At 36.5% G+C, this 24855-nt stretch overlaps 1 protein-coding gene and 1 pseudogene across 1 annotated transcript in view; one reads left to right on the top strand and one right to left on the bottom strand.

The window, feature by feature from the left end:
* DNAH6 (dynein axonemal heavy chain 6) overlaps positions 1-24855 on the bottom strand; it is a 303318-nt gene that overhangs the window by 41288 nt on the left and 237175 nt on the right. The window contains exon 64 of the mRNA XM_037733599.1: positions 16659-16849. Coding sequence (XP_037589527.1) covers positions 16659-16849 — 191 coding nt within the window. The remainder of the gene's footprint in view (positions 1-16658; positions 16850-24855) is intronic.
* LOC108293519 lies at positions 2265-3575 on the top strand (annotated as a pseudogene).

Genomic DNA, 24855 nt, shown 5'->3' with positions numbered 1-24855 from the left:
AAAAAAAAAAAAAAAAGATTGCAATGGATCCTACCAGATTGAAATGTCTAAAATGACAGACATAAAATTCAGAATCTAGATGACAAGGAAGCTCAATGAGATCCAAGAGAAAGTTGATCCAGTTCAAAGAAGCCAGTAAAATGATCCAAGAGTTGAAAGATGACATAGCTATATGAAGAAGAAACAAAACTGAACACTTGGAATTGAAAAATTCACTACTGGAATTTCAAATATAACCGGAAGCCTTAACAACATACTAGGCCAAGTCAAAAAAAGAATTTCAGAGCTCAAAGACTGTTCCCTCAAAACAACCCAGTTAGGCAAAAATAAAGAAAAAAGAATTTAAAAAATGAACAAAGCCTATGAGAAATATGAGATTATGCAAAGAGATAAAACCTATGCCATACTGGCATTCCTGAAAGAGGAGAAAAGGTAAACAACTTGGGTAACATATTTGAGAATATAGTCCATGAAAATTTCCCCAATATTGCTAGAGAGGGACATGCAATTTCAAGAAATTCAGAGAAACCCTGGGACATACTATATAAGATATAAGATGACCATCCCCAAGACACATAGTTGTTAGACTTTCCGTGATCAATGTGAAAAAAAAAAATTCTTAAAAGCAGCTAGACGAAAAGTCAGATCACTTACAAAGGTCATCCCATCAGGCTAAGAACAGACTTCTCAGCAAAAACATTAGAAGCCACAAGAGATAAGAGACCTATATTCAGCATTCTTAAAGAAAAGAAATTCCAGCCAACAATTTCTTATTCTATCAGACTAAGCTTCATAAGCAAAGGAGAAATCAAACCTTTTCCAGATAAGTAATTCCTAAGGCAATTCTTTGCAATTAGACCAGCATTACAAAAGGTTCACATGAGAGCTCTAAACACAGAAATGCAGGAATGATACCTGCTATCACAAAGACACACTTAAGTCCAAAGCCCACAGACTCTATAAGGCAACTACACAATTAAGGCTACAAAGCAACCAGCTAAAAACATCACAACAGGATCAAAACCTTACATATCAATATTAACCTTGGAAATAAGTGGTCTAAACACCCCCTTTAAGAGGCACAGAGTAGCAAGCTGGGTAAAAAAAAAATAAAACCCAACCATCTGCTATCTTCAAGAGACCCACTTCTCATGTAACAAAATCCATAGGCTCAAAGTAAAGGGATAGAGAAAGATCTATCATGCAAAAGGAAAACAAGAGAGAAGGGGGTGACTATTCTTATATTGTAGAAATAAGACTAAATTGACAACAGTAAAAAAGGACAAAGAAAGGCATTACATAATGGTAATGGATTGAATTCAACAAAAAGACTCAACTATCCTAAATATAGATGCACCCAACATTGGAACATCCAGATTCATAAGACAACTACTTCAAGATCTATGAAAAGACTTGGAAAGCCACATCATAATAGTGGGAGACTTCAACATCCCACGAACAGTGTTAGATCATTGAGGCAGAAAACTAAAAAAAATTCTGGACATAAATTAGACACTTAATTAATTGGACCTAAGAGATAGCTACAGAATACTCCACCCATCAACCACAGAGTGTACATTTTTCTCATTTGCATGTGGGAACATAGTCTAAGATCAACCACATGCTCAGCCATAATAGAGTTGATAGATTCAAAAAGATCAAAATCATACCAAGCATACTCTCAGACACCAGTGGAATTAAAATAGAAATCAATACCAAGATCTCTCAAAACCGCACAATTAAGATGGAAACTAAACAACTTTCTTCTGAATGTCTTTTGGGTAAACAACAAATTAAGGCAGAAATAAAACACTTCTTTGAAATAAATGAAAGGAGAGAAACAATATACTGAAATCTCTGGGATGCAGCAAAAGCAGTGTTAATAGTTTACGGTGTGTCTGGGTGCAGGGCCTGTAAACCCAGCACTTTGGGAGGCTGAGGTGGAGGGCACTTAAACTGTTTGAGATCATCCTGGGCAACCTGGCAAAACCCTATCTCTACAAAAAATACAAAAATTAACCAGGCATGGTGGTATGTGCCTGTAGTCCTAGCTACTCAGGAGGTAGAGAAGGGAGAATCTCCTGAGCCTGGGAAGGTTGAAGCAGCAGTGAGCCATGATCACACCACTACAGTACAGCCTGGGCAACAGAGTGAGACCTTGTCTCCAAACAAAAAGAAAAAAAAAAAAAGTTTATAGTGCTAAATGCCTACACTGAGAATTAGACTCATGATATAATATTGCAATTAGAGGAACTAGAAAAACAAGAGCAAACAACTCCTAAAGTTAGCAGAAGAAAAGGAATAGGGATAAAATCAGAGCAGAACTAAATGAAATTGAGACCCCAAAATCAATACAAAGAATTAATAAAACCAGGTGCTGGAGTTGTTGCCACAAGTCCGGATTTCACTGCTGTGCACCCCTGATGCCTGCCTGATGTGCATTCCCAATTCCTTTTGGTTCCAAGTCCAATATGGCAACTCTCAAGGATCAGCTGATTCATAATCTTCTAAAGGAAGAACGGACCCCCCAGAATAAGATTACAGCTGTTGGGGTTGGCACATCCCAACCTGTGCCATGCCAACAAGTCCTTGAAGGACTTGGCAGATGAACTTGCTCTTGTTGATGCCATGGAAGATAAATTGAAGGGAGAGATGATGGATCTCCAACATGGCAGCCTTTTCCTTAGAACACCAAAGATTGTCTCTGGGAAGGACTATAATGTAACTACAAACTCCAAGCTGGTCATTGGACTAGAGCACATCAGCAAGAGGGAGAAAGCCATCTTAATTTGGTCTAGTATAACGTGAACATCTTTAATTTCATCATTCTTAATGCAAAATACAGTCTGAACAGCAAGTTGCTTTATTGTTTCAAATCTGGTAGATATCTTGACCTATGTGGCTTGGAAGATAAGTGGCTTTCCCAACAACAGTGTTATTGGAAGTGGTTGCAATCTGGATTCAGTCCAGTTCCATTACCTGATGGGGAAAGGCTGGGAGTTCACCCATTAAGCTGTCATGGGTGGGTCCTCGGGGAACATGGAGATTCTAGTGTGCCTGTATGGAGTGGAGTGAACGTTGCTGGTGTCTCCCTGAAGACTCTGTATCCTGATTTAGGGACTGATACAGACAAGGAACAGTGGAAAGAGGTTCACAAGTAGGTGGTTGAGACTGCTTACAAGGTGATCAAACTCAAATGCTATATACATCCTAGGCCACTGGACTCTGTGGCAGAATTGGCAGAGAGTATAATGAAGAATCTTAGGGGGGGTGCACCCAATTTCTACTATGATTAAGGGTCTCTATGGAATAAAGGATGATGTCTTCCTTAGTGTTCCTTGCATTTTAGGACAGAAAGGAATCTCAGACCTTGTGATAGTGACTCACTCCTGAGGAAGAGGCCTGTTTGAAGAAGAGTGCAGATACACTTTGTGAGATCCAAGGAGAGCTGCGATTTTAAAGTCTTCTGATGTCATATCATTTCACTGTCTAGGCTACAACAGGATTTTAGTTGGAGGTTGTGCATGTTGTCTTTTTTATCTGATCTGTGATTAAAGCAGCAATATTTTAAGATGGACTGGGAAAAAGATCTATTCCTGAAGTTAGAAATAGGAATGGCTTGTAAAATCCTACAGCTATATCCTGATGCTGGATGGTACCAATCTTGCATAGTCCTCAACTGGTTACTGTGAAATAGTTCTACTACCTCTGAGGTACCACTGCCAATGCTGCACATGCTGCAGTTGCCCCTTGAGCCAGATGGATGTTTAGCCTGTGTTATATAACCAATATTTGGCACAGACACAACAAAAATAAAAACTTTAGGCCAATATCCCTGATGAACATAGATGCAAAAATTCTCAACAAAATACTAGAAAAGTGAATCCAGCAGCATGTAAAAAAGTTAATTCACCATGACCCAGTAGGCCTCATTCTGGGATGCAACACTGGTTTAAAATACACAAATCAGTAAGTGTGACTCAGTCTTCTATGACAAACCCATAGCCAACATCATACTGAATGGGCAAAAGCTGGAACCACTCCCCTTGAGAACTGGAACAAGACAAGGATTCCTACTCTCACCACTCCTTTTCAACATAGTACTAGAAATCAGAGCCAAAGCAATCAGGCAAGAGAAAGAAATAGAAGACATCAAAATAGGAAAATAAGAACTCATACTACCTTTCTTCTCCAACCATTTGATTCTGTAACTAGAAAACTGATAAACATCTTCAGTAAGTTTCAGGATACAAAACCAATGTACAAAAATAAATAGCATTTCTGTACAACAGTAATATTTAAACTGAGAGTCAAATCAAGAAAGCAATGCCATTTACAACAGCCATAAAAAGAATAATAAATCTAAACAAGGAGGTGAAAGATCTTTACAAGGAGGACTACAAAATACTACCAGAAGAAATAATAAATGACACAAACAAATGGAAAAGCATTCCATGCTCATTCACTTGAAGAATCAACACTGTTAAAATGACCATATTGCCCAAAGCAATATAACATCCAACACTATTCCTATCAAACTACCCATATCATTGCAAAACTATTCTAAAATTCATATATAACCAAAAAAGAATTGAAGTGGCCAAAGCAATCCTGAACAAAAAGAACAAACCTGGGGCATTACATTACCCAATTCCAAACCATACCATAAGGCTACAGTAACCAAAGCAGCATGGTACTGATACAAAAACAGACACATAGACCAATAGAACAGAATAGAGACCTCAGAAATAAAGCCGCACACCTATAGTCATCTCATCTTTGACAAAATTGACATTAATAAGCAATGGGGAAAAGATTTTCTATTTAATAAATCATGTTGGGAGAGGATAGCTGACTAGCTATATGCAGAAGAATGAAACTGGACACTTATGTTTCACTACATAACAAAATTAACTCCAGATGGATTAAAGATTTAAATGTAAGACCTCAAACTATAAAAATCTTAGAAGATAACCTAGGAAATATCATTTTAGACATCAGCCTTGGAAAACAATGTATGATTAAGTCCTCCAAAGCAATTGCAATGAAAACAAAAATCGATACATGGGACCAAATTAAGTGAAAGACCTTCTGTTCAGGAAAAGAAACTATCAACAGGGTAAACACAACCTACAGAATGGGAGAAAATATGTATCTGAAAAAAATTTAATATTCAGAATCTATAAGGAACTTAATTCAACAAGCAAAAAACAACTTCATTAAAAAGTGGACAAAAGATATGAATAGGCAATTCTCTAAAGAAGACATACAGGTGTCCAAAAGCATATAAAAGTGCTCAACATCACTAGTCATCAGAGAAATGCAAATAAAAACCACAGTGAGATACCATTTCACACCAATCAGAATGGCTATTATAAAAAAGTCAAAAATTAACATAAGCTGGTGAGGGTGCATAGAAAAGGGAACACTTACACACTGTTGGTGTATAAACTACATTAGCTTACAATGTAAACTAATTTAGCTACTTTGGAAAGCAATTTGGAGATTTATGAAAGAACTTAAAACAGAATTACCGTTCAACCCACACTGTTCCCATTAATGGGTATATATCCTAAAGAAAATCCATTGTTCCACTAAGGAAGACATATGTACTTGCGGTATTCATATTAGCAAAGATATTCAGTCAATCTAGATTCTCTCATAATGGTGGATTGGATAAAGAAAATATGGAGCTATAAACCATGGAATATGATGCAACCACAAAGAGTAATAAAATCACGTCCTTTGCAGCAACATGGATGCAGCTGGAGGTCATTATTATAACTAAATTCACACAGAAACAGAAAACCAAATACCACATGTTCTCATTTATAGGGGAAGCTAAACATTGGGTACACATGGACATAAAGATTGGAAAAATGGACACTGGAGACTACTAGATAGGGGAGGAGGAGAAGGTTGAAAAACTAACCATTGGGTATGATGCACACTACCTGAGTGATAGGATTATTTGTACCCAAACCTCAGCAATATGCAACATACACGTTAAAATACCTGAGTCTCAAGTAAAAGTTGAAGTTTTAAAAAGTGAATAAAATATTTTCTAATTTACCCTGTGATTTCTTAAAAGTGTATCATTTAATTTCCATATATTTGTGAATTATCCGTATTTCCTTCTGTTATTTATCTCTAGTTTTTTTTCTCTGTTTGAAAATATGCTTTTTATGGCTCAATCTTTTTAAGTTTATTGAGACTTGTTTTGTGGCCTGACATACAAACTATCCAGGAGAATGTTCTGTGTGTACTTGAGAAGAATGTTAATTCTGGTATTGTTGGGTACAGTGTCCTATCTATGTCTGTCAGATCTATTAAAATTAGTTTTAGTGTTCTTGAAGTCTACTTATTTATTTTTCATAGTTGTTCTATCCATTATTACAGGTGGGACACTGAAATTTCCAACTGTTATCTTTGAACTATTTCTGCCTTCAATTCTGTCAGTTTTTATTGTATATATTTTGGGACTTTGTTGTTAGGTGCATATGTATTTACAACTGTTATGTCTTTTTGATGATTGACTCATCATTAAAGTATATCCTGCTTTGTCTTTTTTAACAACTTTTGTCTTGAAGTATATATATTTTTTGATATTATTATAGCCACTTCAGCTCTTTTAGTTACTGGTTGGATCTAATGTGAATCTCTTGGAGGCAGCATGTAATTGAATTGTTTGTGTGTGTGTATGTGTGTGTGTGTGTGTGTGTGTGTGTGTGTTTTAAATCCATTCTGCCAATCTCTGTCTTTAAATTGGAGACTTTAATCCATTTGCATTTAATATAATTACTAATAAGGAAAAATTTACTTCTATCATTTTGTTTTTTTTTTTATATGTCATATCCTTTCTGTTCCTCAATTCCTCCATCATTGCCTTCTTTTTGTTAGATATTGATTTTAATTCTCTGCTCTTTTACTATATTGTATATAGTTTTAGTTGTTTTCATAGTGATCATGTCATGGATTACAATTAACATTTGAAGTTATAAAAATTTAAATTTGAAATAATACCAATTTAGTTTCAATTGTATACAAATATGCTACTACATAGCTCTGCCCTCTCTTGTGCTGTTATTGTGTTACAAAGTACATTTTTATACATTATGTTACCATCAGCATATATTTATAATTATTGTTTTAGGCTTTTGCCTTTTAAATTATATACAAAATGAAAAGAGGAATTATAAGCCAAAAATATATTCTTAGTGACATATATTTACCTATGTAGTTATCCTTACTTGGGTTATGTATTTCTTTGTGTGAATTCAAGTTGGTGTCCAGTGTTCTTTCATTTTAGTCTGAACAACTCCTTTTAGCATTTCTTGCAAGGCAGTTCTACTAGTGACAGAGCTTTTCAATTTTTGTTTACCTGGGAATATTTTAAATTTTTCTTCATTTTTGAAAAATTATTTTGCCAGATACAGAATTATTGGTTAACAGTCTGTCTTTCCCCCTGAGCACTTTGAATATGCTATTCCTTCTGGCACCATGGTTTCTGTTGAGAATCAGCCGTTAATTTTAATGAGAATCTCTTATCTGTGAAAATTCATTTCTCTTTTGCTGCTTTCAGGTTTATTTCTTTGTCTTGTTTTTTGATAGTTTGATTACAATGTGTCATAGTACAGCTCTCTTTGAGTTTCCTACTTAGAATTTGTTAATGTCTTTGGATGTGTAGATTCATATCTTCCATCAATTTGGGAAGTATGGGCCATTATTTCTTCAAATATTCTTTCTTTCCCCCACTCTCTTGTCTTCTCAGATTTCCATTAGTGTATGTTGGTATGGTTGATGGTATGTCTCAGGTCTCTTAGGTTCTCTGTCTTTTTTTTTTGAGACTGGATCTTGCTCTGCCACATAGGCTACAGTGCAGTGGTATAATTGTAGGTCACTGGAGCCTCAAACTCCTGGGTTTAAGTGAACTTCTTGCCTCAGCCTCCCAAGTAGCTGGGACTACAGGCACATGCCACCATGCCAGGATAGTTATTATTACTATTTTTTGTAGATGCAGGGTCTTGCCTTGTTGCCTAGGCTGGTCTGCAACTCCTGGCTTCACACAATCCTTCCCCACCTTGGTATCCTACAGTGCTGGGGTTACAGTTGTGAGCCACTATACCTGGCAGATTCTGTTTGTATTTTTGTCTTTCTGCTCATCAAACTGAGTAATCTCAGTGGACCTAGCTTCATGTTCATGGTTCTTTCTTCTACTTTTCAACATCTATTGTTGTATCCCTTTTGTGTATTTTTCATTTTAATTATTGTACTTTTTATCTCCAGAATTTCTACTTGGTTCCTTTTAATAAATTCTATCCCATTGATATTCTCTATTTTGGTGAGGCATCATTCTCATGTTTTCCTTTAGTTCTTGGTTCATGTTTCCTTTAACTATATGAGCATATTTTAAATAGTTGATTTAAAGTTTTTGTCTAGTAAGCCCAATGTCTGGTATCCATCAGGGTCAGTTTTCATTGTTTTTGAATGGGTCATAATTTCTTATTTCTTTGGATGCTTTGTATTTTTTTTTTTGTTGTTGTTGAAAAGAAGACATTTAGAATATTATAATGCCAAAACTCTGGAAATTAGACTGTCTCCACTTCCCAGTGTTTCTTGTTGCTGCCTTAGGTTTAATGACTTTTGTGAACTAATTTTGTAAGATCAGTATTTTTTATTGTATGTCTCTACTTGATTAGTTTAGTGTTCAGCTAGTAATTCAACAAAGATTTCATTAAATGTCTGAAGCAACAACAACAACAAAAATTTCCCAGATTTTGCAGATGGGCTCTGAGTGTGTCTTGGGGTATGACTTCAACACTCAGTTGGGCAGTTTGCAAGTCTTCATTCGCCCTCACTTCCTGGTTGGGCCAAACTTGAGATTGGCCAGAGGTTAGAGCTTAGTTCCTTCTCATGTCTTTTGTGAGTATACACTCAACTTTGAACATGAGTGTGGACTTCTGGATTCCCAAAAATATGTGGGAGATTTTCAAAGCCTTTATTTCCCAAAGCATCTTACTCTCACCTTTCCTCCCAGGCTTTCTGCTTTGTCTGCTAGTTGCCTCAACTGTTATCCCTTGGGCCAGGAGGCAGTGGCTTATACATGTGCCTTTAAATAATTTTGACAAAATCTTCCAGGGTAGTACCTGTCTCCTGGAGCATTCTTAGTTAGATTAAATGAAAGTAAGACCTGTAGCTAGTCTTTCAAAGAGCTACCAGACAGGCCAAAACAAATAACTACAATCCCCCAAGAACAAGATATTTTCTGTTCACTATGGCACCAGGAAACTCACACCAGGAATGCAGGTGTACTCTCTTTGAGTCTACGCTAAGCTAGAGAATGTGGGTTGAGGTAAGTTAAAATGACACAAAGTTCTCCTGCCTAGATTCAGTTGCCTTTTCTTTATTAAGCATTCACTTGGTTGCTGTAAACCTTCAGTTATTTTCCAGAGTTTTGATCAAGTTGATTCTGACAGTTTTTGCCAGACTGTTATTTTTGTGTTGTCATGCCAAGCGTCAGGTTCCAGCCCATGCTGAGGTCCAAAGGGAGTGGGTGGATGGCTGACAGACAGGTGAAAGAACACTTGGGGGGCCATAGGCAGGTGAAATATGGCTTTTATTCTCTTACGCTCTGCTCTGTCTTTATATTGGTTGCCTGCTCTGGCTGCAGCCCTTCTGAGGGGCCAGCTCCATGGCTCCTGCTGTCCCCATGGCTCTCCCTTACAGGGTCAGCAGTTCCACTCTCTCTCTCTGGGTGTGAACCATATGTGCAGCATCAGCAGGGCAGTTGTACCTTTTACAGACAATAGTGGCTCAGAGCCAAGTATGAGCTTACAAAAACAGGTTATATAACAAGTAGAGTTGGGTGCCTGTGTGCCAAACTGGCTGAGTCACATTGGCCCAGTTATCTGTCTTGGCCTACTCTTAACTGGAGCACATTCATTTTCCTTACATGTATAGAGATAGATTTTTGGCATTTCTACTTTGCCATTGTTTGCCGATATAACACCTGTCTTGGTTACTCTTGGTCCTTGTGTTTATACGTAAGTTTTAGAAGTATCTTGTCAATCTCCACCCAAAACACCAAATGGTATTTTGATTTGGTGGCATTGAGTATATAGATCAACTTGAGGAGAATTGGTATCTTTACAATATTGAGTCTTCCAATTAATAAATATGGCATATCCATCCATTTATTTAGGTCTTGTCTTTTTGATTTCCTTCAGTAATATTATATACTTTTCTGTGGTGACATCTTACCTATCTTTATTATAATTATCTTGAAGTATTTGATTTTTTATGCTTTTATTGTGGGAAGGTTTTTAATAATAAATTTCTTTTATAATTATTGGACTATTTAGACATGCTATTTATGCTTATCAGTTGTTAAAAGTTACATTTTTTGACGAAGTTAAATTTCATTAAAATTTTCAAATTCAGTGGCAAGTTTCTTTTTTTTAAATATAATAATTTTAATGTCTGCTGATCTGTAATGATATTTTCTTATTCATTTTGATAAAATTTTTTAGACTATTTAATCAGTTTCAGCAGGAATTTATCAGTTTTACTAAGCTTGAAAAATCAACTTCTGGTCTTTTGGATCTTGTCTATTGTATGTTTCCTAAGTCATTAATTTTTGCTCTTACTTTTATTTTTTAAATTCTAGTAGAATTTAATTACTAAGTTTTAGATTTTTAAAAATATAGCATATATATTTAAGCCTATAAATTTCCCTCAAATTCTGGCTTTAGGAGCATCTCACAAGTTTTGATATATTTCCACCATTATTCTGCTTAGTTTAATTTTGGGTTTTCATTTTCAGTTTCTTCTTTGTCTGAAAAAGGCTTAATGTTGACTTCAGTTTTAAGAGAAGTTTTGACAGTAATTTGCTTTCCACACTTAGAATATATGTCTTCCATATTTCATTATTTCTTCAGAGAAAACAGTCAATGGCATCTTTGAAGTTAATTTGTTTTTAATATGTTCTTTTTTTCCCCCCACAATTCACTGTAATGGGTCTAGGTAGAGAATTTTCCTTGCATTTATTATTCTTGGCATTTGATGTCTTTTGTTTTGGAAAATTCTCAGCCATTGTTTATTAAAATATTCTGCATTCTTCTCTCCTGGGACTCAAATTACACTTTATTAGATCTTGTTATTGTATCTCTGGTCTCTTATCTTCTCTTCCATCTTTTTCATTGTTTTGTCTCTTCATGCTTTCAATTCGCCAAACTGATATATTGAATTCTTACTTTCAGTTATACATAAATACACACACACTTATTATAAATATGTGTGTGTGTGTGTGTGTGTGTGTGTGTGTGTATGTATACATTTTTTTGACACAGGATCTCACTCTGTCACTCAGGCTGGAGTGCAGTGGCATGAATATGGCTTACTGCAGTCTCAACTTCCTGTGCACAAGCGATCCTCTTGCCTCAGCCTCCTGAGTAGCTGGGACTACAGGTGTGCATCACTCCACCTAGCTAATAGTTTTGTAAAGATAGGTTCTTACTATGTTGTCCAGGCTGGTCTCAAGTGATCCTCCTATGTCAGCCTCCCAAAGTGCAGAGATTACAGGCATAGGCCACTGTGCCTGGCTCAGTTATATATATATATATACATATATATATATATATATATATATATTTAAATTTATTTTATTGCATTTTAGGTTTTGGGGTACATGTGGAGAACATGCAAAATTGTTGCATAAGTACACACATGGCAGTGTGATTTGCTGCCTTCCTCCCCATCACCTACATCTGGCATCTCTCCCCTTGCTATCTCTCCCCAACTCCCCACCCCCCACCGTCCCTCCCCCATTTCCCCCCAACAGACCCCAGTGTGCAGTGCTCCCCTCCCTGTGTCCACATATTTTCATTGTTCAACACCCGCCTATGAGTGAGAACATGCGGTGTTTGATCTGCTCTTGTGTCAGTTTTCTGAGAATGATGGTTTCCAGGTTTATCCATGTCCCTACAAAGGACACAAACGCATCGTTTTTGATGGCTGCATAATATTCCATGGTGTATATGTGCCACATTTTCCCTGTTCAGTCTATCATCGATGGGCATTTGGGTTGGTTCCAGGTCTTTGCTATTGTAAACAGTGCTGCAATGAACATTTGTGTGCATGTGTCCTTATAGTAGTACGATTTATAATCCTTTGGATATATACCCAGTAATGAGATTGCTGGGTCATATGGAATTTCTATTTCTAGGTCCTTGAGGAATCGCCACACTGTCTTCCACAATGGTTGAACTAATTTATACTCTCACCAACAGTGTAAAAGTGTTCCTATTTCTCCACATCCTCTCCAGCACTTGTTGTCTCTAGATTTTTTAATGATTACCATTCTAACTGGTGTGAGATGGTATCTCAATGTAGTTCAGTTATATTTTTAAATTCTAGAATTTTATTTTAAGTAATTTAAATTCTGTCAATTTTCTCAATTTTTTATTTCCTTGAACATTTTAAACGTTATCTTAAAATTAATGTCATGCACCCATTATCAGGATAATCTGTGCTCTGTCTCTAATATATATTGTTTTTCTTGTTTTTTAAGCATGTAGTCTGGCCTTCTTATATATATGATTATATTTTCTTGTGCAGCCAAACTTTTCTGTTCCCCCAGATAAGATTTATGTTTTCTGGCAGGTATTCAGAGATACTAGTAATCAGGGATCATCTTAACCTCTGCAACAAACCATTTATTTCTTACCTGGCATTATTTGTTTTGATAAATCTCCTCTGAGTGCAAACAATGTAAGGGGGGTTTACTGGCCTCCCCTCCTACTTAGTGGGCTCTGGGTTCTTATTTTGTCCCCTTTGCCCTTTGAAGCAGTCAAAAAGTCGGCTCAGCTTTGCAGCCCCTTAGCCTCCTCCTCTGGTACCTCTAGGGAAAAATGGCCATGAGCACTGGGCTCATTGCTCTACGTTTTCCATTCCTCCTAAATATTCTTCATTATTTTATTAATTTTCCAGACCTTCAAACATACATTTCCTTAAATATTTTATCCATGGTTTCTAAGTGTTCTTAGTGAAAATATTGATCTGAGTCCTTAGTTTGTTATACTGGAAGGAGAAGTCCACAAATATGCATAAATTTACCTCTAAGTGCCACGTTACTATACCCTACAGGTTTTTATATGTAATATTGTTTTTATCATCTACTTCCACTTATGGAAAATTCCCATTATGTTTTCTCTTTAACATATGGATGTACATAAGTTCATGTTTTTGTTTCCCAAAATGTTTAAAAATAATGTTTTAAGATGGATTTCTGAAGATTTTTATTGTGGTCAGGGAAAACATCTGTCTTCTTTTAGAAATACGTGTCTCTCTAAACACATGGCTAATTTTTGTAAATGTTCCATGTATACTTGAAAATCTTGCATTTGTTATATTTGTTACATATAGAAATCAAAGTTCTTAATTTCACTGTCTGAATATTTTTACCAATTTTGCAACTTTTGTGTGCTTTATGAGAGTTTCAGATGTGTTAAAATTTTCCATATTAATGTTGATTTATCAATTTCTTCTTGCATAAATTTCTCCAGTTTTTGCTTTATATAGTTCAAGATTTGTTGTTAGTTGTGTACAATTTCACGATTGGTATCTCTTCTTCATAGATTGTCTTGTATATCATGCAGATTTTCTTTTCATCCTTAATAATTTTTTTGCTTCAAACTCTGTGATATACATTGGAACTATTACTAGCTTTCTTTTAGTATTTGCATGGCATCTTTTGAATTTTTTTATTTTCTACCTTCCTGTATTGTTTTTGTATTGTATATGTGGTTTCTAAATAGGATATAACTAAAAATTGTTTTTGAAATCTCACTTGATCACTTTTATTTGTTCTTAGGCGAGATATTTATAGCTATTTAGGTATTTGCATTAATTTCTACTCTCTAGTTTGATTTTTTGATTTACTATACCTCATCTTTGATTTTCTTTATTCCTATCTACTTTTGAATTGAAATACTGGACTATATATTCTTCTTCTCCACTGCTTGCTTGGAAGCTACAGATCATTTATCACTTTAGTGTTTTTCCCTAAAATTTTAACACATACATTAAACCACTAATTTTCCTAAGGGAATATAGTGATTCTATACTTCTTCTTTCCTCCTGAATGTATCAAGAAATTAGCACACATTAGCTAGTGATTAATAACCTTCCTAATTTTCTAATTGTCATCTTCAATTATACCTTTACTTTAAAAATTATGAAATACTTAAGAGTCACAAAAGTGATAAAGTTAATACACTGGGTATCCATGTATCCACAACCCAGCTTAAGAAATAAAACATTATCTACATGATTTCAGCTTGTGGTCTACCTCTCCCTGTTTACTTCTCTTTCATGACCTAACCTCTACTCACAAGGTCACTTCTATTCTGGATTTCATATAATTTCTCTACCTTTCTTAACACTTTTATTTTAAAAATATGAAGTCCTAAATAATACATGCAATTATTTGTATGTTTAATAATTTTGCACATTTTATCCTACTTCTTAAATATTTAGTTCTCCTGAAATATATATATTTTTTGCTCAATATTAGTTTGTGGGATGTAGTCATATTGATAGACATTATTCTAGTTTATTCATTTTCATGGCTATGGTGTATTACATAACATTTTATGAATATATCAATTTATATACTCATTTTCTAGATGGAAATTTAGGTTATTTCCAACTTTTGTTATTACAAACAGTGTTTCTGTAAATGTTCTTGATACTATTCACAATAGCAACAATATGAAATCAACATAGGTACGTACTCATCAACAGTAGAGTGGATAAAGAAAATGTATATATACACCATGGAATGCCATGCAGTCATAAAAAAAAAATGATATGTTTTCTGCAGCAACATGGATGCAGTGGAGGCCATTATCTTAAATGAATTAATGTAGGAACAGAAAACCAAATACCACATGGGCCTAAGAGTTGAAATTATAAAAAAAATGTGATTGAACGTGGTTTCTTGTATATGACGGACTTTTTTCTCTAGGATGGAAATTCAGTAGTGCATTGTTGAGATACTGAAGATGCCCTCTTTGACTTTGATATATACTGTCAAATAATTTTTGCCTATGTTTGACTCCTCTTGCAATATGAATTGTTTCCATAGCTCCATATCTTTGCCACAATTTTGCCAATTGGATAGGTGTGAAATGGCATCTTTTCATGGTTTTAATTTGTTGTTTCCAAATTACTAGTATGGCTGGATAGATTTTCATATGCTTATTGGGCATTTAGTTTTCCTTTTCTGAGAATTCTCTGTATTTTTTGTCTTTATTTCTATTGGGTTGTTTTCTTTTTCTTACTGATTCACAGAAACTCTTAATAAGTCTACAGTAATACTTTGTTGAGATTTCAGAACCGAAGGCAAATGTTTAGGATCATTTGATGATTTATTTTATGTGTCAACTTGTCTAAGGCATGAGATATTTACATATTTGGTCAAACATTATTCAGGGTGTGTCTGTAAGGGTGTTTCTGGGTGAGAGTAGCATTTAAATTAATAGATGGAGTAAAGCAAATTGCCTTTCCTAAGTGAGCGGAACTTAGCTAATCAATTGAAGACCTGAATAGAACAAAAGGGCTGAATAAGAAAGAACTTCTCCTGCCTGACTATTAAGCAGGGACATCGAGTTTTTCTGACCTTTAGACTCAGACCGAAACACTGGCTCTTGTGTCTCAAGCCTGCTGAATTTTGGACTGGTACTTATACTCTCAGCTCTCTTGGCTCTCAGGCTTTTGGATTCAGACTGGAACTACACGTAAGTGGTCCTGTTTCCAGTTGTTGACTGCAAATCTTGCAACTTCACACACACACACACACACACACACACACACACACACACACACACATCCCTACCTTATTATTTCTATATCTCTGGAGACTTCTAACTAATACAGAACATGAACTCCAGATGAAGAAATGGAACCCATCATTAATTCCCAGTCCAAAGACAAGGCCAGACCAGCCATTCCATGCAGGTACCTATCAGAGGTGGAGGCTACCTTGTGGATCTAAGACCCCTATTATCCTCTGCCATTGTGTGGTCTTGTGTACTTTTCTGCAAATTGGATACCATGTTGGAGAGGATTAGGGATAGAAAGGGGAGTTAGGAAGACTGAACTTTCATTTTAAAAAAAACAAATCAGCTTACTGTAAAGGAGACATTTAAATCAGAAGAATATAATGTAAATGGGCAAGTTTAAATATCCCCCTTGTCCCTATTGCCCAGCAGAGTGAAGACTCATGAGAAAGATGAGATTAATAATAGAACATAAAGAGCTCATTTATTGTACATTTGATTATAGAGAGTAAGCTTCAGTACCTTTTTTGTTGTGTTAAAATCCTGTGTTAAATACCAAATTTCAATCATTATTCCACTAAATTATTATACTTCAACATTTTAAGCAATTTCTCCTTTGCTTAAATAAAATTTACAGCTACTTTTATGATTTTTGACCCTATTTTAACAATAGCTAACTATTAACATATCTTAATTTATTTAGTAAGAGATACCTGAATATAAGAATTTGTGCTCTGTAAGGGGAAGAACAAAGGCAAATTTTAACAAAGAGATGTTCATATGCATATGCATTATTAAAACTGCCCAACATGACCTTACCGTTCTGAATATCCACTTTCCCGGGCAAACCTCTGAAATGCACCCATGGGATCTGAGCCTGTGCTTAAGATGAATACCAGGGGAGTGTTGCATGACATGTCTTGATACAGGGTAGCCAGGTCCACAGGTGGTGTCTCTACAAACTGTTTCCCAAGATTTTCTATCACAAAGTCTGTAAGAGCAAAAACCACCTGAAAGTTTAAAAGAAAAAAAAAGTATGTTGAATGAGGATCCTTCATAATTTTACCCTAATTTTCTCCTCCAACTCCTCAGAGGATGATGTCCTGTGTTTTTGTACTTATTCTGCCTTGATTGGATATACATCTTTCTATAGACATTTTTATTTAGTGGATTTGTTCACCAAATATCTGTGGACAGATATTGTTCTCATGACTCACAAGCAAGATGAAATATTAGGTAAGAGGGAAGTCCCTCAACATTCACTCTATCTATGAAGCTCTTGTCCCCCCTTCCTTGCCTCTTCTGTTTTGTCTTTTTCACATTCTTGTGGACTTTAGTTTCAGCCTCTCCATCTCTTTCTGCATTATTGATTTCTGTTTCCTTGAGATTCCTATCATCATACAATTAAGCATTACTACATTCCATCCTTAAAACAAAAACAAAGATCTTCCCTTGGTGGCAGCTACTTTTCCAGCCACTATTTCATTTCTTTGCAACCATTCACAAGCTAACTTTTCAGAAAATTGGCTTCATTTGTTGTCTCCCTTTCTTCATCTCATTCACTCACCAGACACTTCTGACTCCTCTCTGGAACTAACCTCGGCCTTGATGGTTATGCCCGGGTCTGGCCATTTCCTACATCAATTTGATTCTTTCACTGATCCTACCCTGCCATATCTATCTCATTCCTGTTCTTGCAGGTCTCATCCCTCCCCAGCCCATATGAAGCCTTCATGTGAGATGGAAAAAGGTGTCTCCTCTTCAAGGGACTTTTAATGTGCCAGAAAGCTGTCATGAAAATACACAGCCTATAACACCCGCAATGTGAATGACTCCCCCATGGGTTGCTCAGTGGACATCCTGCACAACTGTAAACAGCAGCCCTGTCCTTAGCCCTCCACTAGCTATCAACACTGTTCTGTTCAAACAAGCCTTACTCTGTGTGTGTGTGTGTGTGTGTGTGTGTGTGTGTGTGTAATACTGTTGGGCAGGGAGGTGTCCCAACCTGGTCTAGGGCCATGGCCTTGGATCACACCCTTCTGTGGCCAACTTGGGAAAAGACAGTGTTCACATGCCTGTTCCTTTAAGTAGGGATGTATTATGGTACTAACTGTAAAGGTGTCAGAGGCTAGAAGGAACAGCCATGCAAGAGGGTCATCACGTTTGGGGCTTAGTTCTAATTCTAGTTGTGTCACTGTGTGGCTAAGTATAATTCACTTAGCCTTTCCAACATCAATTTCTTTATATTTTGTTTCAGATAGACACTCTTTTTTTGTATAAATTTATGGGGTAAAAGTGTAATTTTGTAACATGCATAGACTGCATTCGTGGTTGAGTCAGGGCTGTTAGGGTTTCTGTCACCTGAATAATGGACACTGTGCCCATTAGGTAACACATTTTTCATCATCCATCCCCTTCCTACCTCCTCACCCCTGAGTCTCCATTGTCTATCATTCCTTTCTCTACATTCGTGTGTACATAATATTTAGCTCTCTCTTATGAGAACATGTGGTATTTGCCTTTCTGTGTCTTGTTTCAATTAAGATAATGGCCTCCAGTTCCATCTATGTTGCTGCAAAAGACATGACTTTATCTTTTTTTATGGTTGAATATAGTATTCTATTGTGTATATATACCACATTTTTTTAATCCAGTCATCCATTGATAGACACGTAGGTCAATTCCATATCTTTGCTGCTGTGAACAGTGTTGTGATAAACATACGAGTGCAATTATCTTTTTTATATAGTGATTCCTTTCCTTTGGGTAGATAGCTAGAAGTGAGGTTGCTGGATGAAATGACAGTTCTTTTTACTTTTTATTTTTGAGATGGAGTTTTGCTCTTGTTGCCCAGGTTGGAATGCAATGGCATGATCTTGGCTCACCATAACCTCTGCCTCCCAGGTTCAAGCAATTCTCCTGCCTCAGCCTCCCGAGTAGCTGGGATTACAGGCATGTGCCACCACGCCTAGCTAATTTTGTATTTTTAGTAGAGACAGAGTTTCTCCATGTTGGTCAGGCTGGTCTTGAACTCTTGACTTTGTGATCCACCCACCTCGGCCTCTCAAAGTTTTGGGATTATAGGTATGAGCCACCATGCCTGGCCTCAGGTCTTATTTTTAAGTCTTTAAATCTTTCTTAGTTGGTTTTTGTATATGGTGAGAGGTAGGGGTCCAGTTTCATTCTTCTGCATGTGGCAATCCAATTTTCCCACCACCGTTTACTGAAAGAAGTATATTTTCCCCATTGTATGTTCTTGTTGACTTTGCCAAAGATCAGGTGGCTGCAAATATGTGGCTTTATTTCTGGGTTTTCTATTCTGTTTCATTGACCTATGTGCCTAATTTTGTAACAGTGCCATGCTATTTTGGTTACTATAGCCTTATAATATAATTTAAGATGCTTCCAGCTTTGTTCTTTTTGCTTAGTTATTGCATTGGCTACTTGAGTTCTTTTTTTGTTCTATATAATTTTAGGATTGCTTTTTCTAATTCTGTGAAAAATGAAGTTGATATTCTATAGGGTTTGCATGGAATCTGTAGATTGCTTTGGACAGTATGGCCATTTTATTGATATTAATTCTTCTTATCCATGGGCATGGGATGTTTTTCCATTTATTTGTGTCATCCACAATTTCTTTCTTCAGTGTTTCGTAGTTTTCTTGTAGAGATCTTTCAATTCCTTGATTAAATATATTCCTAGGGACTGTATTTTTTTTTCTTTTGAGACAGAGTCTTGCTCTGTTATCCAGGCTGGAGTGCAGTGGGATGATCTTGGGTCACTGCAACCTCCCCCTCTTGGGTTCAAGCAGTTCTCCAGCTTCAGCCTCCTGAGTAGCTGGGATTACAGGCATCAACCACCATGTCCAGCTGATTTCTTGTATTTTTAGTACAGATGGGGTTTCACCATGTTGCCCAAGCTTGTCTCAAATTCCTGAGCTCAGGCAATCCACCTGTCTTGTTCTCCCAAAGTGCTAGGATTATAGGTGTGAGCCACTGCACTCTTCCAGGTACTGTATTTTTTTTTTTCTTTGTAGCTATTATAAATTGGTTTGCCTTCTTAGTTCCATTCTCAGCTAGATCATTATCAGTATGTAGAAATGCTACTGATTTTTGTATGTTGATTTTGTATTCTGCAACCCTAAATTCATTTATCAAATTTAAGAGTTTTTTGGTGGAGTTTTTAATTTTTTTAGATATTTTAAAAAAATTTTTAGATATACCATACCATATCATCAATAAACAGGAATAATTTGACTTCATCTTTTCCAAACTGTATGCCTTTTACTTCTTTCTCTTGCCTGATTGCTCTGGCTAGGACTCCAGTACTACGTTGAAGAGAAGTAGTAAAAGTGGGCACCCTTTTCTTGTTCCAGGGTTTTTGAGGAAATGTTTTCAACTTTTCCTCATTCAGTATAATGTTGGCTGTGAGGTTATCTTATATGGGTTTTGTTATTTTGAGGTATGGTCCTTCTATGCCTAGTTTTTTGAAGGTTTTTATCGTGAAGGAGTGCTGAATTTTTCCAAATGTTTTTCTGAGTCTATTGAGATGATCATATGATTTTTGTCCTTAAATCTGTTTATGTGATGTATCACATTTATTGATTTACATATGTTAAACCATCTTTGCATCCCTGGATAAAGCCCACTTGATATTATCTTTTTGATATTATCTTTATATTGTATTACCTTTTTGATGTGCCATTGAATTAAGTTTGCCAGTATTTTGTTGGGGACTTTTGAGTCTATATTTATCAGGGATGTTGGTCTGTAGTTTTCTTTTTTTGTCGTGTTCTTGTCTGATTTTGGTATCAGGATGATACTGGCTTCATAGAATGTGTTAGGGAGAATTCCCTCCTCTATTTTTGGAACAATTTTACCATTTTTATTTCAAAAGGTTTTGATCATATAAACTATTTGCTTTTTACTTTGCTAAAAAGTGATCTGAGAGTTTACAATGAATTATAATATACAAAGCACCAATAATTTATTTCTTGGGGTTGCTGTGTAAATAACAAAATGGTAACATACTCATTGTTTTGAACTTAAAAAATTGGAGAAATATTTTTCTTGCAAACAGGACAAACTATCATTACTATTACAGAGTGACTTTGGTTTTCAGTGGCTTTATCACAAGCTATTGGTTTGTTACAAGCTTATGTAACATGTGCAATTTCTCATGTGTGTGAACTAATTTTCTTTATAAAACATTTTAAATACGCAGAAAATAAATGTGCATAAAACACACCCTCATTGGTTGCTATTCACCCAATACATATATCCAAGAACATGGTTAAGAACACAGAATACAGAAAGGAGATCAGTTAAAGCTATGGCGCAGAGGATTCCTGCAGAATTGGCACATGGTTTCCTGTTCTTTGATTGTCCTAGAGATAGCTGTCTCTCTAGAAGAGTGGAAGGTGAATGATTCTCAGGTGGAAGAAGGGGCTTTATGGTAGAAGTGAATTATGTATGCATGCCAGCCAAGCAGTATGTATCTCACTATCATTGCTAAATGGTCCTCCCGACTTTCATACTAAGTGGTTTAGAGTTTTCTGCTGTTTACAATAATGCATTAAAGATCTTGTTCATACAAAAGATAATATAATAACGCCTATCTTAGTCACTCACTTCTTTGATTTTATTATTCTAGTCAGTATAAATGAACCAGGCCTGCTTCCTGATGTTGAAACCATCACTGGCATAGTGGCCTGAATAGAGAGTGTTTTCTTATGACTGACAACATGCTGAGATGGTGGGAGTATGGAAGATTTCCTGCTTGACATTTTTGATCCATTCTTCAGCTTTAGCTTTTGTGTACTCTGTATATAAATTTCCTGGCTTTCAGAGTCCTTATCAGTTCCCACTCTACCCAAGAACGTCTTGCCATCCTGCAGTGGACTTGCGGTGGGCTTACCTCTGTAGTTATGCTGAGGTCTTTCTCTCTGTGCTCCCCTGTACTGTGCTGCTGTAGAGTCCTAGACAGTGACACTGACCTGCTTGGTCCTCAAGGGCTTCTTCATATCACATGGCTGGAACTGATCAACTTCTCTCTGTGGCTCTTTTGGATATTTTGCTCTTCTATTTTCATGGAGATACTGATGGCAGTAATGGCAAGAATTTGCTGTGGAAATGGCTTGGATTTCTCATAAACTATAAGGTCTAGATAGCCAGGCATTTCTTAAAGATCACCCTCTGCAAAATCTTATGTTTGGATTGCAGGATCAGAGAATGTTCAATCTCTTTCCTCTTTATCACCAAGTCCGTTTCTGGGAGCTCCTCTCTCTTCTTTATAAAATTGAATTTCCCATTATGATATATGTGACTCGATTTTGTTTCGCTTAAAACTTTTTTTTTTTTTTTAGTTTTGCTACCTGATCCTTCACACAGTCTCTGGCTGAAGCCCTCAGAGCATTTTTCAGTTTATCCTTTCCATCAGAATCCATCGGCATTTCCATAGGCAATTCCTGGTTTCAGAGGAATACTTTTTTGAAGGTATTGATGGGTGAGTGCATAAATTCACCATTGAAAGACTGTGGCTGGGGATTCTCTCCCCAGAGGAAGGGCATGGTTCTGTGTTTTTTTTTGTGATGACAAGATAAGTTTAAACATATGGGAATAAAGATTCCCTGCTCATCCTTCATTAGTAACAAGTCTTATTAAAGCTATAGTGTATTAGGTGGCCTATCAGGACCCTGGGTGACCTGCTGAAATTGTGAATTATAACAGAACCCTTGTCATTACACTTCTTAGCATCATACTCAAGTTCTTGAGACCTACAGAAAAAATAAGAGAATGTTAAGTGAAATAAGGAGGTACATTTTTCCTTGTAGAAGGATAATGGATAGGTCATTAAACTGGTTATGAGAATTACAATGACTCAAAGTTTAAATTGGTAATAATTATTGCATACTCCGGTAGCACTATTGTCAGCAACAATCCATCAAGGTAAACTTTTTTCCTCAAGTTCAATATCAGCCTTCCACATTTATTTAATTTTTCTATGTCTTCCTTCACTTGATCCAAATAGTGACTTACAAATTCTTGAGAAAAACACTCCACATACTAGGAATATAGAAGAGAACTTCCTCAACCTGATAAGGGACATTATATTATTAGTCCATTTTCATGCTGCTGATAAAGACATACCTGAGACTGGGCAATTTACAAAAGAAAGAGGTTTAATTGGACTTACAGTTCCATGTGGCTGGGGAAGCCTCACAATCATGGTAAAAGGCAAGGGGGAACAAGTTACGTCTTACATGGATGGCATCAGGCAAAAAGAGAATGCTTGTGCAGGGGAGCTCCTCTTTTTAAAACCATCGGATCTCATGAGACTTATTCACTATCATGAGAACAGCATGGGAATGACTTGCTCCCATGATTCAATTACCTCCCACTGGGTCCCTCCCACAACACATGAGAATTCAAGGTGACATTTGGGTGGGGATGTAGCCAAATCATATCAGATATCTATGAATATCTGACAGCTAATATCATACTTAATGATGAAAGACTGAATGCAAACATTTCAGTTCCTAGTGGATTTAGCCTTGGAAACCAAGATGCTGCAGGGAATGGTGTATGACCTCATCTCTCTGATAGCTTTGAAAACGGTTTATGTATATTTAATCACCTTAAAACAGTGGTTCTCAAGTGTGTTTGCAAAATCAGCAGCATTAGCATCACCTGGTAACTTGTTAGAAATGAAGGTTCTTGGTCTTTAGCCCAGACCTACTGAATCAGAAACTGGGGGATGGGCCCCAGGAATCTGTTTTAACAAGACCCCCAAATGATTCTGATGTACACCAACATTTGAGAACACTGCTGTAGAGAACTTGTCTTAGCTTTGTTTTGTGGTGACGAATTATCCTTTATTAAGCAAGCTTTATTCATCTCTGAATTATGGTAGTTTTTTCTCTTTCTAGTTCAAAGTCCTAATAATTGTTTCTTGAGAGACTGATAATATTGAAATGTCATCTTTAGGTCTAAACATGCTATTTATGAAGAAGGCCTGCTTTTTGTGTAAAACTATAGTTTCCCACAGAAGCCACTTCGCTGGAATATCCTCTGTCTCTCAATAGAGCAGTTGATTCCACCGTATAGCAGCACTGGATGCCCAAGAGGCTCCACTTGTGGACAGACCTGGACAACAGTTTGGGTACTGTGAACTCTCTCATCACAGAGGTCTTGTTTCTGGTCTTGTTGTAGTTCTAAGGCTTCCTTACATACTCTTTTTCTCTAGTCAGGGAATCTAGATCTTCAGTTTTGAAACGAAATTTGGATTCTTCACTCTTGAACCCCAATTTCTTTAGAAAGTTATTCTTTGGCATCAATAACAGGGTAAGGATTGTTCCTAAATGCCTTGATGAGGGCTCTAATTGGGAGGAGGTATAGCTGCGACAACACTGTCGTACTTCAATCTTTACTTCAGGGTGATCCTGTTCTTGGTCTTGGCTGATCCAGGTTCTTGTCTTCTCTGGAATGGGTGTCTAGCTCTTCATTTCTGAAAACTAATTTGGGTTCTGATTGATGTTGATTTGTGAATATATGCTACCAATTGTTTGGTATCACTACTGGGTAAGGTTTTTGGTTGAAGGCATTGATAAGAATTTTCAATTAAACCTCTGTGAGTTTGATTTGAGAGTGTCTACTGTTTGTAGCTCTGGTCACATGTGGACAGCTATCCCAGGACATGTTGCTCGAGAGTTTAGGTGTTCAAGAATGTGACTAAGAGTCAAAATATTTTTTTACTATGGAAAATTTCAAATACGTATAAAATGAGAGAATAGGCCTGGTGTGGTGGCTCACGTCTGCAATCCCAGCACTTTGGGAGGCTGAGGTGGGAGGAATGCCTGAGCTTAGGAGTTTGAGGCTGGCCTGGGCAACATGGTGAAACCCCATTTTTACAAAAAAATACAAAATTAGCCAGGTGTGCTGGTGCATGCCTGTGGTCCCAGCTACTTGAGAGGCTGAAGTGGGAGGATTCCTTGAGCCTGGTAGGTGGAGGTTACAGT

The sequence above is a fragment of the Cebus imitator genome, unplaced genomic scaffold, assembly GCF_001604975.1.
Source record: "Cebus imitator isolate Cc_AM_T3 unplaced genomic scaffold, Cebus_imitator-1.0 Scaffold539, whole genome shotgun sequence".
Classification (NCBI taxonomy): domain Eukaryota; kingdom Metazoa; phylum Chordata; class Mammalia; order Primates; family Cebidae; genus Cebus; species Cebus imitator.
Note: the sequence above shows the minus strand (reverse complement) of the source record. Positions and strands in the feature narration are given on the sequence as shown.